Here is a 16,023-nt window from a genome sequence, read left to right on the forward strand (position 1 = left end):
TATTATTGGAATAACGCCTCGCTTTGAATAAACGCGCCCCTCCTCTCCCACTTTACGGTAATACATTTGTTTTATTTGGTAGAGTTTCAATTATTTATGCAGATGATGGAGCCTGAGAAATATCTCGAACAGTCGGAAAGCGAAGATAATGATGATGAAGAAAATATCGGTGTACCGATACAAGTATCGGAGGAAGGAGGTAGGCCTAGTATTGAGAGCGTTCGAGTCATATCACAACTAGGAATTGACGAAAATCCGACAGAAAAGCAAATAAACTACGAGAAAGAAAATGGTACCTGTATACCACAGGAAGGACACAGTGTTAAGAGTATTGAAGTGTTGGAGGAACGAACGAAATCACAACCAGGAGGAATTCCCAAACAACCGAAAAGGCAAATAAACGATGAGAGAGAAGATATCGGTATGCCGACTCAACTATCAGACAAACGAGATATGGTTGCGAGATCGAATAAAGTAAAGTCACAATCCGGAGGAATTTCCAAACAGCCAAAACGCCAAATAAACAATGAGAGAGAAAATATCAGTATGCCGATTCAAGTATCGAAAAAACGAGATATGGTTTCGAGATCGAATAAAGTAATGTTACAATCAGGAGGAATTCCCAAACAACCAAAAATGCAAATAAACGACGAGCGAGAAAATGTCGGTATGCCGATTCAAGTATCGGAGGAAGGAGATCGTGTTGAAAGTATTCAAGATACGTCACAACCAGGAATACAAGAACAAGAAATTTCATTCCAAATAAATGAATTCTGGCGGAGCATGCGCGTCAGACGACCTGTTCAAGAAGTGGGGACCGGAGCTGTCGTGTTTCATGATCCTCTCTATTTGAGCATTGAAGAGCAGAACAAAAACTAAAATGGATATTTGTATCTGTAAAATAGGCCTCGCCTAGTAGACCTGTCTGTGAAATCATATTATGAAAATATTCAAGACAAACAATTAACAATAAAGATAACTTAGAATGTCTCAATATATGTAATTGTTATATTTTGTATAGGCTTACGTCAAGGATTTCTTTTTAGTATTGGTTTTTCAAAGCTATTCTCTGCTGCTATACGCAGTCATATTATAATTGGTAATAAGGTTCTCCTAAAAAAACTAAATAATTAGCATCTGACGTTTACAATTTTATACTATATATATATATATTAAAAAAGTTATATTATTAAATTACGACTATGTAATATAGTACATATTATGTTTATTGTTGGTAAAGATAACAATGCAATGTTAATATTAAAATGAAAAGACATGCAAGTCATTAATTCATAATTTTCTTGGGAGATTTCGTTGGTTCCAAAACCTTGGTGTGAACTTTTTAAATATTTCTTTCTAACTTTACTACCTATATGAATAGTAAATATAGATTAAAATATTTAATGTTAGTATATTTTAATACTGTATAATTATGCTTACTTTTGTGACATTGAAATTTGTAGCTTTAAAATGGTAAATTGTACATATTATATATTATGATTCTGTATTGTGTGTCGCTTTATATTTTTGAGGACCCCTTAAAATCAGCTCGCCGGCTGGGCCACCCTCTTGAAATATGGTGAAATAAATAATCAGATCAGTACTGAAATCATGGTTTTATTATAAATTAATATTAACATGAATAAAATAGCAACTTTTCGACAAATTCATCCTTATTTTTGTGTGTAGTATTCCTTTTTGACATAATTGTTTTTTGCTGTATCTTGGAATATCATAAAAACAAAATGAGACTGATTATAAACAGATATAGGCAATCAAAAACATTGTGGGTGAGTCTCAAAATAATTACTGTGAACAACCCGATGCAATGCTCATGTCCTTAAAGAGACGTTGGAAACTGTTGCTTTGGGACAAGTACAATAGAGGCAATCAAAAGCCGTACAAAATTCATGTGAAGGTTCTATGTTTTTGCTAATGATTTAGGACTATGTCACTGAAATAGATTGAATATAAAATTGTGACACAACCACCAGATTGGAATAGCATAACAACTTTACAGTATTCTCCCAAAAACCGAATTCTTTCACTCTGGAGGTTGCAACTACAAAAAAATGCAAATCAGAATTTTGGGCCAGCCCTAGGGTTTTGGGATAGTTGCTTACCAATACAGGTAAGAAAATGCGTCCATTAACACTAGAAAACTTCGTTTTCTTCGTTTACACACATTAACAAAGTTTTTTAGTTGGTCTTGAGTCTTTATACATACTGGTGTATTTTTCCTTTTGTTTAGTGGTGTAGCGGTTACGTACAAGTGCTCACTGGCTAAACCCAGGGGCCCACAAGAGCAAACCATGAGCAGCCTAATGCAGCTACCCAGCATTCAAGGGTCACTTAGGAATGCTAAACCAAGGGCCTTGTCTCTTGCTTTACGCTACTGCTGCTACTGCTTATCATCAACCTTTCTTCAGATAGTAAACAAGTTTATTAATTGGTCTTGAGTGTTGTTTTCAGACCTTATTCAGTTTCTTTATTTAGTCTTGAGTCTAAAACACAATCTCGCAATAACAAAGCTAATACGCTTAGCAGTGTCTTCAGATACATATTAATCTTTTTTCTCATTTTTGGTCTTGTATCAAATTCACACATGTTTTATGGTGTATTTTCCTTTTTGCAAGTTTGAAAGATATAATTTTGATTTTGTGCCGTCATTCAATTTTAACCAGATTTCACTTGTGTTGATGGATGTAATAACACCACTGCAAAAAAAAAAATGAAATTAGGAAATTGTTTGAAATTACCTAAAAATAGCAGTACTTTAATGCTCTGTCTACACTATCAAACGGGTTTGACAAAAAAATGTGATGTGTCCAAATATGGTAATGATATGACATTATCATGTCCAGTGTGATGTGCCCAAAATTGGTAGTGGTATGCTTAAATATGGTAGTGATATGACATCATCATGTCCATATATGGGCACATCACATTTTGCTGCCACATTAAGTTTGATAGTGTGGTCTTCATCAATACCTCTACAAAGTATATTTGAGATTGTTCCACTTACCGGATGGGTGTATCCTCTCGTTTCTCTATAACCACGTTTGACGACTTGCCGAACCATAAACCCTCGTAACATAATCGTCCATCCTCATATCTAGCGCTGTATGGATGCCTGTGAGCTTCTGACCGATACACATCTATAAAAAATAAATGGTTTCCATGATTTTAGTGTTTTTTAGCTAACAGCACAGTAGTTGTCACTCAACATCTCGAACACTGAACATCTTGCGACATAGCACACTTAACAAGACAATCAGTGCGGCCAAAGTGTGCATAGACTTCGTATCATTTTTATTCATGTGGTTTGGGTCATCCTCTTGAATATTCTTATAGATTTGTATAGAGCTCTTTGCGCTGGAATATCAGAGTCTATACAAAGAAGGTGTCCACACCATATCAACAGGATAAACATCAATATTATTAAAATAATGAAATCAACAAATCTAAACTTACGATCAGACTTTCGCCTGGCACTGCTTGTTCCTCTGGCCTAAAACATTAAAAAGTAAATATATTAAACAACTGGAAAAATACATCTGAAACATTTGTGAAATAATATAACATTTTTTAATTTTAATAAAAACAAATTGGAATTTCAGGTCTATAGAAAATAAACATAATCATTTGTATACATAAAAGTATATTCAGTAACTTTACACCTTTTAAACAATTTTTCTGCCAGAACAGAACATTTTTAACAATTTCAGAAAATCCTGTGTTTAATCTACAGAAATTATCATTTATGGTTAATTTATTGGTACAACATAATTGAAAGCAACATATTTCTCATACCTTCATAATTGCTGTCCAGTCTTCAAGAATTTCAAATTCTCTCAACATGTACACAATAAAAGGACGTAAAATAATTGTTAAGAAATACAAAAACCGTATCAAAAATATGTCAACTTTATTTATGATGTTTTCTCTGTACATCCATACTCTACATATGATCTTTATCTGGTAGGTGTCGCCATCGGTGAAGTAAAAAAGTGCTCTAAAGCAACGTCGGGGTCACTACTATAATGACTCTGCACATCACTATGTGTTTTCACCGGAATGAAGAAATAAAGACCAATTTATAGTGAAAGGGAAAGAGAGTTTTAATTCTCAACATGACCATTATATTCAAATTATCTTACGCAGCAAACAAATGTCAAAAAGGAACTCATTAATTATTCATAAAATCAGATTGTGCATATAAAAATTAATATAAGGCTTCAATTCTTTAACAGAACACAAATTTAGGTCACAACAGTGGATATGTTTCACTTCCCGACTGGATTTTTATAAATATATACAAGTGTCATTTCAATACAACACTGTAACGTCTCTAAAGCTCTGTCTACACTATCAAACTTTATGTGTCAAAAAAAATGTGATGTGCCTATATATGGTAGTGCTTTGCTTAAATATGGTAGTGATATGACATCATCATGTCCATATATGGCCACATCACATTTTGTTGACATATAAAGTTTGATAGTGTAGACAAGGTTTAAGACTTTGTTAGCAAACTGTGTATACTGTACTATGACAAATGAATATTAAAGTTCAAATATTACATTGAAAAGGATATCAGAAACAGCTATAGGTTTTTTCTTCTTATCCGGATGAAGAGGATCGGTTTTTCGTAGATGTTTCTTTTGAGATTCATTCCACAATTCTTTTTAGAGAGGGAAAAAATAAAATATTAAATAACAAATACCTGTATTTTCATTTCATCATAGAACCATGACATATTATTTATATGTTATTTTAAGCAATATTTTTTAAAAGCAATACACTAAAAAACTGACCTGCAGAAATGTCAATATTGTGGCGGTCTTCCTCTAACTTTCTAATTTTTTCCTCAAGATCCGCACGGAATGCATCTTTCAAAAGAATTTTTTCACTCTGAAAAGATAATAGTTAGTATAGGTAGTTTGCTCTTCCAGAAAATCAGTGTAAACATAAGGATGTTTTCTACAAAAACGCTCGATGAAATTGTGCTGGCCAAGAACACCCACCTTTAAAATCGTCCATTTATTTGAAGGCCTAATTTCACCCAAGAAAACTATAGGTACCAGAAAGAACTGGTTTATTTTTGTTCTTAACAACCTCTAACCTTTTAACAACCATCACTAGACTTCTCTAACCCAGAAGTAAATTATCTCCTCTTACCTCATAATGTTCAAGCGCTGCTTTTCCTTCGCACTCGTATGCATTCTCAATATTTTTCAGTTTCAGCTTACGAAGGATACCACATATATGCAGGGTCATCTGAGTGTGTTCTTCAAGTTCTTTCAACGGTTTTAAGTATTCTATGGCATATTCTTTGTGAACTTCTTCTAACTTTGAATCAACTTGGCTTAGGCGTTCATGATATAGTCTAGCAGAGAATAATACACAATTAAATAAAACCACTATTACCTTGTTTACTCTTTTAATCTCAGGATTTTCCAGAGAAATAGGTAGGTAGAAAGATATTTGCCAAATTTCAGTGGCTGGTCAACATTTAATGAGTGTCAATTTGTGGTTAATAGACAGATTAAACTTTTTCTTAACAATATTGTTTACTCTTAAAATAACTATTAATGAAAATGTTCAATTTAACTAACTTTTATTTTATTTCTGTAAAACTTTATTTTATTTTCAATAACATGTTACAATTACTATACTGTACACAAATTTGTTTTTCCTCATTATCAATTTATTGAATTAAAATATGTACAGTGGGCTAATAATGTTTAGTTACAGTATTCATCTCATTTGTTACAATTGCTGTACACTAAAATTGTCCGAATAGAAAATCAAACGTCTAAATAATAATAATAATAAACAGTATTTATATAGCGCCTAATGGATCACTGACCCCTCTAGGTGCTTAACATTAGACCTTAACTAATGGTAATAAACTATCCCCCGCCGGACACCATTCCGGTATTTCTTAGACGAGGTTTCGGGGATGGAGAAATTTATATTCAATTTTAGGAATAATAATTTTGGATATTACTGTACTGTATATGAAAACCCAAATGTATTGAAATTATCAACATTACGTAGCTAAATACTAAAACTTACATTTCTTTTAAATCTGAAAACTGAATTTCAAGATCAGTCATGTCATCAAAACATTCAGTTTTTCGTTTATCACATTCTTCTTCATCCATGTCTAAATTAAAAACAAAGCAATATCAAAGTCTAGATAAAAAAAAAAGTAACAAACCGAATAAGCCTGTTGTTAAAATGGAAATGACATCGCTGCCAAACAAAGAAAAATAATAATGTATTATATAATAATAATAATAATAATAATAATAATAATAAGGTATATTGAAATATAGTCTCTAATCCCAGTGGTCACAGGGACAGTGCATATTTCAGCCGCCAGGCTTTACCAAAAAAATAATAATTAAGAATTAATTAATTATGAATTTAGGCAACCAAAATGATACTGACTCAGACTGAATACTAAAATGCTTTATTTGTCCAATAGAAATTCATCTTAAATATTTGAAAATATTAGTAAGATAAAAAAACAGATAAATATATTTATATAATTAATACTAGGTACATACAGTACACACACATTATGTTGCACAAAACTAAGTTTTAAAATACGATAAATATGCATAAAATGCTTAAAAATAAAAAGTTCAAAATTGATAAAAATTTATTTAAAAAAAAAATTTACAGACAGATCTCAGCTAGCCAGAATAAGTAGGCCTAGTTCTTAGGCCGGATCATCCGCTAGGCCCAGGCCCAATGTGATTGATATTCAAGCAGCGGGAAAACTCACCAGAACTATCATCAGAGCCAGAGTCACTGCCCGTTCCTTCTTCCATATCGTCTCCGTCGGTTTTTTCACTGTGACTATCAGGTGTACTGTCTTCTTGTGCCATATCTTCTTGATCACTATCAACCTCATCTCGAGTAGAAGGCATTTTAAATTCAGAGTTTTTTACTGCTGCTACTACAAAAAAAGGTTACTAGACCTATATTTTAGGGTATTTAAAATCAAAGGCCTCAAAAAACACAACACGACATTCAAGCAAAAAGAAGCCATCAACAACAAACCGAAAACAACGACTGCGCCCTCAATGTTTATACCGCATCAATTAGACTCTCGCCTGTCGTTTCGTATCAAAGATAGTTAGGGCAGTACCAAAAACCCAAAGAGCAGCTTTATAGCGTGTTTCAAAGAGATAGAACAGAGCATATTTTTCATTTCAATTTTAGTACACAAATAAAAACTCCACAACAATGACCATCCTGAATTAATCAATAGTTAACATTTTAAAATCTGCTATGTTACTATAATATTTCCTATTTTTACCGTCTTAATGATTTTCATCCAATCATGTTGTACAAGGAGAATTTACAATTCCCGGGCGGGTAGCAACAGCAGGAAAATTTGCTAAATTAGCCAATCAATGCACAGAACATAACTTGGCCAATCAAATAAAAGATCAATTTTTTAATTTGCATATTAAGACGAAGCAACACACTTTTTTCGTATGGTGGAAGGCCTACGTAAGTTGATGATCAGCCCCGTGACAAAAATTCAGGGAACCTATAATAAATTAATTAGAACGAGATGTAGGCATATAAGTAAGTTGAGGCCTAGTTCTAGGTGTTATTCAAAATATAAAGTTATCCTTTATGAAAAATACTTTAGGCTACTTGGAAACTTTTCACACTCAATGAATCAGACGGTATCGGTAGGCCTGGTTGAAAGTCGAATTAGAGCTGTAGGCTTATCGCATTCATCAAAGTGAGCTAGACAGGATCGAGTGGCAGTGCAACAAGTAAGATTGACTACTGTAGGCTATAAAGAGGCCATTCTTTTCTCAAATAATTTTAATCATCAGCTTGACCAATGAGGTTAAAATACATGGCTCCGAAACAAATGAGAAATGCATTTTTGTTTATTCCAGCCTTCTTAGATTATTTTAGAAGAGGCCTAACCCATGATAATTGTTTTTTTGCACACTTATAGCCTATTGTTTTTTTTTTATTAATTATGAGTTATTCGAGATCTTATCGACATTAATAAGTTCATTTTATTTGCGCGTAGGCCTATCTTACACAATGAATGAAAATGATATTATTAAGAAACTATTCATTTTCAAGAAAAATACAAATTCATAAATAAAATGGGCCGTTCAAAGTACACACCATCGATCATATATTTCATATCAGGATTCAATATTTGAGCATCAATTTCTAAGTAGGTAAGTATTCTCCTATTTCATTTAATGGTATAAATTGAATCACATTGATGAATAGCTAAACAATTTTTTTGTCTTCTACATAATGACTGTATACTGTATTAATATTATATTAATGTTAAGTACGGTACTGTACTTTATTGTACAGTACGAATATAGGGAGAGAAAAAAGTACTGAAAACACAATGCTGCCATCTAGTGTCGAATGCCTAGCGACATCAAGCTTACTACTGATGCTGCTGTGTCGTCCTCTCTCTGTTGAGTTGTTATGACTTTTCGGTCATAATTTTGTTAAAAACGTCATATCAGTATGAATTGATAAATAGTTAAAGTATGTGAAGATGTCATGCACTTGATATTTTCTAAGTTTGATTAATATTACTAGCTTTTCAGAGGTATTATAGGCTAGGCTAGGTTTGATAATGTAATAATTAATTAGGCTAGGCCTAGCCTAGGCTGGCCCTAGGCTAGGCTAGTAGGCCTAGGCCCCTACTAGGCCTAGCCCTGGTGGGCCTAGGCCTAGAGCCTCTAGGCCTAGGCCTACTACTAGGCCTAGCCTAGACCTAGGCTTCTTCTTCTTCCAATTTAGTGCAAACTTCAGACTTGAAGACTATAGGCCTAGCACTTTGGTGGGATGTGATGCGAGTGAGTTAGTTTATTTGCACAGTGGCTGTCTGTGGGCCTAGTTAGTAGGAAGGAGGCCTAGTAGGCTATACTCTAAGGCTAGGCCTAACCTAGCTAGGCTAGGTTAAGCCTAGTACTGTAGGCTAGGCCTAGCTAGTGTAGTAAGTAGACAAAGCGATCGCAAGCGGGTAAGGTAGGTTAGCTAGCAGGTCTAGCATCGACTGGAACCTAGACTAGGCCTAGTTTGCCTTTAGTAGGCTAGTGTAGGCTCGTTAAAAGAGAGCCTAGGCAGTAGTAGTAGTAGTAGTAGAAGTACATTTAGTTTGTTCACTTACTGTCTGTAGACTCTAGGCCTAGTTATTTTCTTATTGTGGATATTCACATGGTCTGCCAGTGTAACATTTAATTAATTTAGGCTAGTAATTCAATTGTGTAGACAGTACGGACATTGAACCATACTGAATTTTTATATTGAATACTTCATAAACCTAAACATATTTAATTGTATGTATTTTATTTTCAATAATACCAAATTCTTTTTACATTTTAGCCATCCAATAATAATAATGGATATAACTCGTGGGAGCTTAGATGAAATTACCAGACCAGCAAGCAGTGAGCGCTGGCGTCCTGGTAGCCGTGTTTCCCTCTCAAATGCTAGTATAAGAAATACACCAACTCCTTTACAGAGTTCATTGGAAATACTGCTGCCAGATAACCTTGGATTTCAGGTAAGATATACTATACCTACACACACACACACACACAAAAACAAGGAAGGTGTACTAAACATATTGATGAATAGTAGAAAAAAACTGGTATCCCAGCTCGTAATTTAAGAAACAACAATATCCTCTCTTTTCCCTTTAGTAGAGTCAGTTTACTCTAAAAACGTTTATAATCGGTCTTCCTCTGTTTAGTATTCTTGAGTTTGTGTAACTGTCTTTTGTTTCTGTTAACCATGCTGTGGTGGATTTGTTTGATGCTGTTGTTTTTGATTGGCCAAGGCACTCCCAGTTGCTCTTGTAATATACCCTCTAAATGTTACATAGAATTTGAACACATGCTGTATTGGCCTATTGGTTTTTATATTAAGTAGATTGTTAAAAATATATTATGATGCATATTCTCATTTGAAGGATGAAGACCTAGAGGTTGAAGAATATATTTCACCAACAGAAGAATTTGAGAAAGATGAGGATTACACAAGTGAGTAAATGTTTTAATTTTAGGTTAAAGATATATTGTTCCCCTTAAAAAGTAATATAAAAAAAAAATTGTAATTTAAAATAAAAAATTGTCAAATTGTCTATTGACTATACAATGTATTTTTGGTTATATTTAACAGTTTATTTTGTCTTTATAAGTAAAACTATTATTTTTGTTAATTTGTTTTCCATGGAATTGGAAGTGAATTACTTGATTGAAACTACAAAATTACATTCAAAGTCTGATCTTTTTTTTTCATGTTTTTTGGGGGCAATACATCTTTAAGTTGAACAAACTATTTTTACAAAACATACAAATCATTCTGTAAAAATTAGTAAATAAACACCAAAGCTACAATTAATTGATATCTCAATAATGACAACTAATAATGAAATCATCTACCCTGTGGTTGTTTTAAGTTGCCTATTATTGGTTTGTTTATTAGGCGACATACCATGCGAAAACAATGCCAATGTTAATCATAGTGGAGAGGAACAATCTGATCATAATGATGAAGAAAAAGAAGATAATGATCACATGGATCCAAAGATTAAAGAGGCAATCAAAAAGATGGAAAAACTAGATCGTATCCTTGCAAAGAAAATGAAACGAGAGAAGGATGTAAAACGAGAGAGACTTCTTCTGGAACAGAAGCTGCTTGAGGAGTTGGAGAGAGCAAAACCTGTAGGCAGACAGGAAGCAAAGGAATCGGCAGATAACACTGTGAAATTCCTGGCTCTCAAGCCACCACCAAAGCACTACGAAGGTAAGTCAAATTTACTAGCTGCAGCATTCTCCCATAGTTCATAGAATAGAGAATATAAATTGCTTCCCATCTGTATTAAAAGTGATGTAAGAAAATATAACATAAAGTAGGGGTAGACAGGCCTTGCTATTAAAACATTATTACTGTACATTAACTGGATTGAAAAAATACAATTATATTATATATATTATATTTTTTTAGATTTAGGTAAATCTTACACTATACTACTTTTTTGGTTTTGGTGCCTCTCTTAGTTGTCTGGAAATTCATTTCTAAATTGGGAGAACGCTGACACCTTTTTAGAATTATCAAAATTATATTCCGGTAGATTTGTTTCTGTAACTGTGTCGTCAATTTTTGTGTCTGCTAAAAGTAAGTAAATTACAAGTACTGTCGTTATTGATGTAAGTGTCTTTTATTCCTTTTAGGTATCCTTACAGAAGAGGAAGAGGTTTGCTTCTCACCTTTATTTGCAACACAGCCTACCGAAATAAACACCAACAAGAATTCTGGAGAGTCTGCCAGTGATGGTGCCAGTACAACCAGATCAGGTAAATAACGCATTTTTTGAAAGTGTCATTGCCGAAACTGTTAATGTATAGTGATATGTTTTCTTAAATTCGCTCATACTTAATATATATATCAGGTTATATTTATTATTATAAATTTATATAACAACATACATAGAGAAGGCAGTCAAAAGCTGAAATTGTCTGCAAACAATAAAAAAAAAATAGCTCAATAAAATGGCACACACTAAAAAACAAGTTATAAAAATATGTTAAAAAAAAATGTTTTAAAAGTTTAAGATAAATACACTACAACCTTTTAGAAGATTCAATAACTTTGATTAACCTTTTCATTGTATATATGAAGATAATTTGTCATAGTGAAGTGAATTAATAATACTATCCTGGATTTATAAAGTGCTGACAACAAAATAATACTTCACCTTTTCAAATGTCGATCTGTGTTTGTACAAACCAGACTTATAACTTCCTCCACTCTGAAGAAACATAAGCAGATGTCTATTTAACATCCTAATACACTATAACAAGAAAATATTATTTTCTAATCTAAAATAATTACATTTTTTATGTAGAATCTACCGGAAAGTGCTCTACAGGGAAATTCTCAACAAGTAGTCGTCAAACTTCTGGCACCAACAAAAATAAAAAGGGAGCTAAGAAAGGGAAAACAATTACTAAGAAAAATAGTATAGATTCAAAAGATGAAGTGGACTTCATTCACAGAAACATTCAGGTAAAATAAAGATGTTTGATTTGTTTGTTTATTGTCATACAATTAATAAAATAGTTCAAATGGTAATATCAATTGTAGTTATTGTAAAGGCCACTTTACATCGTACGACAATGCAAGATAGCATTGGGCGTAGTTTTCAGGTCGTTGCGAGAACTTTAGACATGTTTAATTTTCATCGGGCCTCGTTGTACAACGCTGTCATTATCACTATTTTATAATAAAATATATCGCCCTCAATTTGGTGCAAATAATCATCTATGTTGTATTGTTGCAATATCAAAGTTTTCACTGATATTTTATTTTGTAATTTTAGCTTGCATCAGATGCCAGTAATGTTATTGCCATGACAGATGATGAGAAGCGACGGCTTGAAGATCTACTAGCGGATGTAGAGATGTTAGGAGATGACAACAAACAGGTATGAAATAGCAATAATGTGTAGAGGCTGACTCTGGTTTCTTAAGAGAATCAAATTTGGGTGACATAACTTTCTTGGCTTACTTTACAGCACAAAAGCTATGTATACTTAATTCAAATTGATAATTTATATTAGAAATTCTGTGCGAATTGTATACAGGTATTACTTTGTAAATCAATTATTCCTACTTTCTTTGTAATATAATGTTTTAAAAAATTTTTTTTATAATACATCATGTATTTTTATTTCATTTATTCATCTCAAAACAAGGACAGTACCGAGGTACTGTACAACAAACACACATCATTTTAAAACTAACTGAAACATGAGATGAAATACCATGCAAGCCAGATATTAAATTGAAATATTTTACTCTTTTGGTTTTCAGAATGATGAGAATTTACACACTTTGCAATTACAGTCGGTACCAGGTATCGGTTACCAACCTGAACAAAATGATATGCAGGCTTTGAAAGACATTGATGATAAACTGAAGCAATTAATGCCACTAGAAGACTATGAATCTATCTGTAGCACACCAAGGGAAATCAATATACATCCGTCTATTGTACGTTTATCTTCAGTTACTTTTTTCATTACATTTTGATGAGGCATGCTTGTTAAGCTCTGTCTACACTATCAAACATTATGTGTCAAAAAAATGTGATGTGCCCATATATGGACATGATGATGTCATATCACTACCATATTTAAGCATAGCACTACCATATATAGGCACATCAAACTTTTTTGACACATAAAGTTTGATAGTGTAGACAAGGCTTTAATAAAAAGTGTTTCTGTTTTTGATACCATATTGTTTTAAGTCTCCATTCACTGTCTTAGTAATTAGCTCTAAATTATCCAAATCCATATTTAAAACCATTCCTTCTCTTTTTTTAAAATTTTCAATGTCCAAGTCTCTTGAATCAGAAATTGTTCTAATACAGTTCTTTTTTTTAAATAATATGTTTCCCTGTCAAATTATTATTACTTTTTTTTGTACAGTACATCAACTGCAGTGTATCTTTTGTCTGATTTTAATGCGTTTAATATTTTAAAACCTTGTACTTTCTTTCACTTGAATGGTTTCTTTTTTTTTAGCTATTGACACACATGAGTGATCTTCGAGAATCTTTAGATGTGATGGAGTTGGGCGAAAAGGTACTGCAAGAAAATCATGTAATGAGAAACCAGCAGGAAAAATTAAAGAACATTGAAAAGGAGTTAGAAAAATTACAAAATCGTGTTGAAATGGAGGTAAATGCATGAAAACACTAATAATAATATTTTCAATCTGTTGCAATGAGCGAGATTGAGTTTTTTAATTGGAGAAATATACTATAGATAGGCAGTTCCCCTTCCTCCTCCTCCCAACCCTTCTCCCTTTAAGTTTAGCTTAAGCCCTATTTCCAAATCCCAGATCAGCCAGTATACATTCTTATACATTTTTTGTGGTTTTTTTAAAATAATCTTTGTTCTTTCTATTTATTTTTTGATTGTTTCAGATTATTTCACCTCGAATGTCCACAGCCCAATTCTCAGAGTTCTATGATGAATTTACAGATGTTAGTTCGCGAGCAACATCTGAAACAAATTCTATTGCGTTATCATCTCCGCGAACTCCGCGGGAGAGTAACCCACCGAGTCGCTCAACCGTGGATGCGTCATCTCCAAGGTCGCTCAGTCAGACCATGTCTGTATCACCAACAGTTTCAACACCTGAAAGTGAGAATGTCCGATTACCTCTGCCAAAGGATGTTCTTCAGCGACTGTTAGAGGAAGCAAGGAGTGATATGATGGGAGGTGATAGGAGTCGCCTGAGTACAGTTAGAGAGGAGAGTGAGCCAGAATACTCAACCACCTCAAGGCAGTCGTGGGATTGCATGACAAATGGAAATGGTAAATTTATTCATAAACTTGACAACTTTATTTACATTCTATACCATTGCTAATGAACATTCTTTAGTCGTAAGAAGATGTCATAAGCAGGATCTTATTGTTACCAAATACATTTAGGAATACTTAGTTGTCCTGTGGATTAAGCCAATGATCACAATATAAATGTTTAAAATTAATTGTACAGTCCTTGAACATTTGTGAACATTTTTGTATTTCAGCTCGTGCAATCATGCCATCATTATCACAGAGCATTATTCAAGATTTGATTAAGAACCCAAGAGTTACGTCTCACAGTTTGTCCTCCAGCAGAGCCAACAGCTCTTTGTCTCTGTCAAGCAACACTTCTTTATCAAACCACCAGGAATTGGTATCTGTCACTTCTCATTACTCTCATACAGAGAGCATTGATAATGACCGTACACCAGTGCCTGATGAAAGAGAAAATCACACTGACAATGGTAAACTTGCATCAGGGTATACCACAACTGATGATTTTTCTGGTAAATCAATTGTCAAGCAGGCTTGTTTTGATGAGAATAGCCTTAGCGCTGCTTCTGGTAGAGAAACACCTGATGATGACTGTAACGCAATAAATCAAACAAATGGTGACTTGTCTATTGAAGAAGATGGAAGTAAAATTTTGACTGCGGATGGAAGGATATCGAGATCGCCCACCAGTGGGAGAATCTCAAAGTCTTCCACTACAGGGAAGATCTCTAGTGGAAGGATCTCGAGATCAATTTTGGAAAGGGAAATCGTGTCACCAGCTACAAAGAAACTAATGCATAGACCACATAGTAAAGATGAAATAAAATCCACATCAGAGGAAAAGGAGTGGAAAGACAGCCCAGATGAAAATGGTTTGATATCAAACGTAGATGGAAGGAATCAGAGACTGGATGTAATACTCCAACGTCACTCTCTAGGAGTGAAAGCACAGGCTATGCTGTCGCGTACTGACCCTGAAGCATCAGCCTCTAGAGCTGCCTCTGCTACGTCAACGTTCCGCTCTGATTCACAAGCTTCTACAAACACTTTAATATCTTCATCAGACTTTGAATATGAAAACCAGCAAGGTGAATTTCTTGGTAAAGAATCTCCTGCTGGCATTGGTTTTGGACAAGTGCCAACACCACCAAAGACTGGTGTGCCTTCAAGAACAAGATCAAAGAGATCCATGTCACTGGATGTAAATGATAGTGATGAAGATAAGGGTAAAGACGATGATGGTGGTAAGACTTTTAGTCCACCATTTTTTTAATTAATATGTAAATTTTATGCAAAACAAGACTTCAAGAACAAGAGGTTTGGAATTGGAACCTGACTGTTATAATCAAAAATTCAAATTCTCAACAGTCACGTAATCGCACCTTGAACATGTCCCTAAGTTCGTCTTTCATACACTGTAAAGGGACATGTTATTTATTTATTCATGTTTCTTTTTTGTTAAACTTGGCCTTGTCTTGAATTACTTATTTTTAAAAGATATTGTAATGTTGTTGATGTGATGCAATAAATGTTTTGAATCAATTTGAATTGATTCATAATTTATACACAAAATAAAAGTTAAAGAAAGCTGTATATAAATGATATATCTAAACGAGCAATAT

At 33.5% G+C, this 16,023-nt stretch overlaps 2 protein-coding genes across 2 annotated transcripts; one reads left to right on the forward strand and one right to left on the reverse strand.

Annotated features, from left to right (window-relative positions):
* Nucleotides 1-1,604: 1,604 nt before the first annotated feature.
* On the reverse strand, nucleotides 1,605-7,086 carry LOC140060822 (breast cancer metastasis-suppressor 1-like protein). The gene is made up of 9 exons (XM_072107170.1): nucleotides 6,800-7,086; nucleotides 6,082-6,172; nucleotides 5,182-5,389; nucleotides 4,818-4,914; nucleotides 4,598-4,684; nucleotides 3,814-3,878; nucleotides 3,475-3,511; nucleotides 3,026-3,158; nucleotides 1,605-2,717 (listed from the first exon to the last, which is right to left on the reverse strand). Exons 1-9 carry the CDS (start codon nucleotides 6,942-6,944, stop codon nucleotides 2,600-2,602), a joined length of 981 nt encoding a protein of 326 aa, XP_071963271.1. The 5' UTR covers nucleotides 6,945-7,086; the 3' UTR covers nucleotides 1,605-2,599.
* A 1,363-nt stretch (nucleotides 7,087-8,449) lies between these two features.
* Nucleotides 8,450-16,012, forward strand: LOC140060167 (uncharacterized). The gene is made up of 11 exons (XM_072106263.1): nucleotides 8,450-8,562; nucleotides 9,406-9,586; nucleotides 9,995-10,064; nucleotides 10,510-10,830; nucleotides 11,259-11,381; nucleotides 11,933-12,093; nucleotides 12,407-12,511; nucleotides 12,900-13,079; nucleotides 13,616-13,771; nucleotides 14,020-14,413; nucleotides 14,632-16,012. Exons 2-11 carry the CDS (start codon nucleotides 9,422-9,424, stop codon nucleotides 15,672-15,674), a joined length of 2,718 nt encoding a protein of 905 aa, XP_071962364.1. The 5' UTR covers nucleotides 8,450-8,562; nucleotides 9,406-9,421; the 3' UTR covers nucleotides 15,675-16,012.
* Nucleotides 16,013-16,023: the final 11 nt, after the last annotated feature.

This window comes from Antedon mediterranea, chromosome 10 (genome assembly GCF_964355755.1).
Source record: "Antedon mediterranea chromosome 10, ecAntMedi1.1, whole genome shotgun sequence".
NCBI classification, from domain to species: Eukaryota; Metazoa; Echinodermata; class Crinoidea; order Comatulida; family Antedonidae; genus Antedon; species Antedon mediterranea.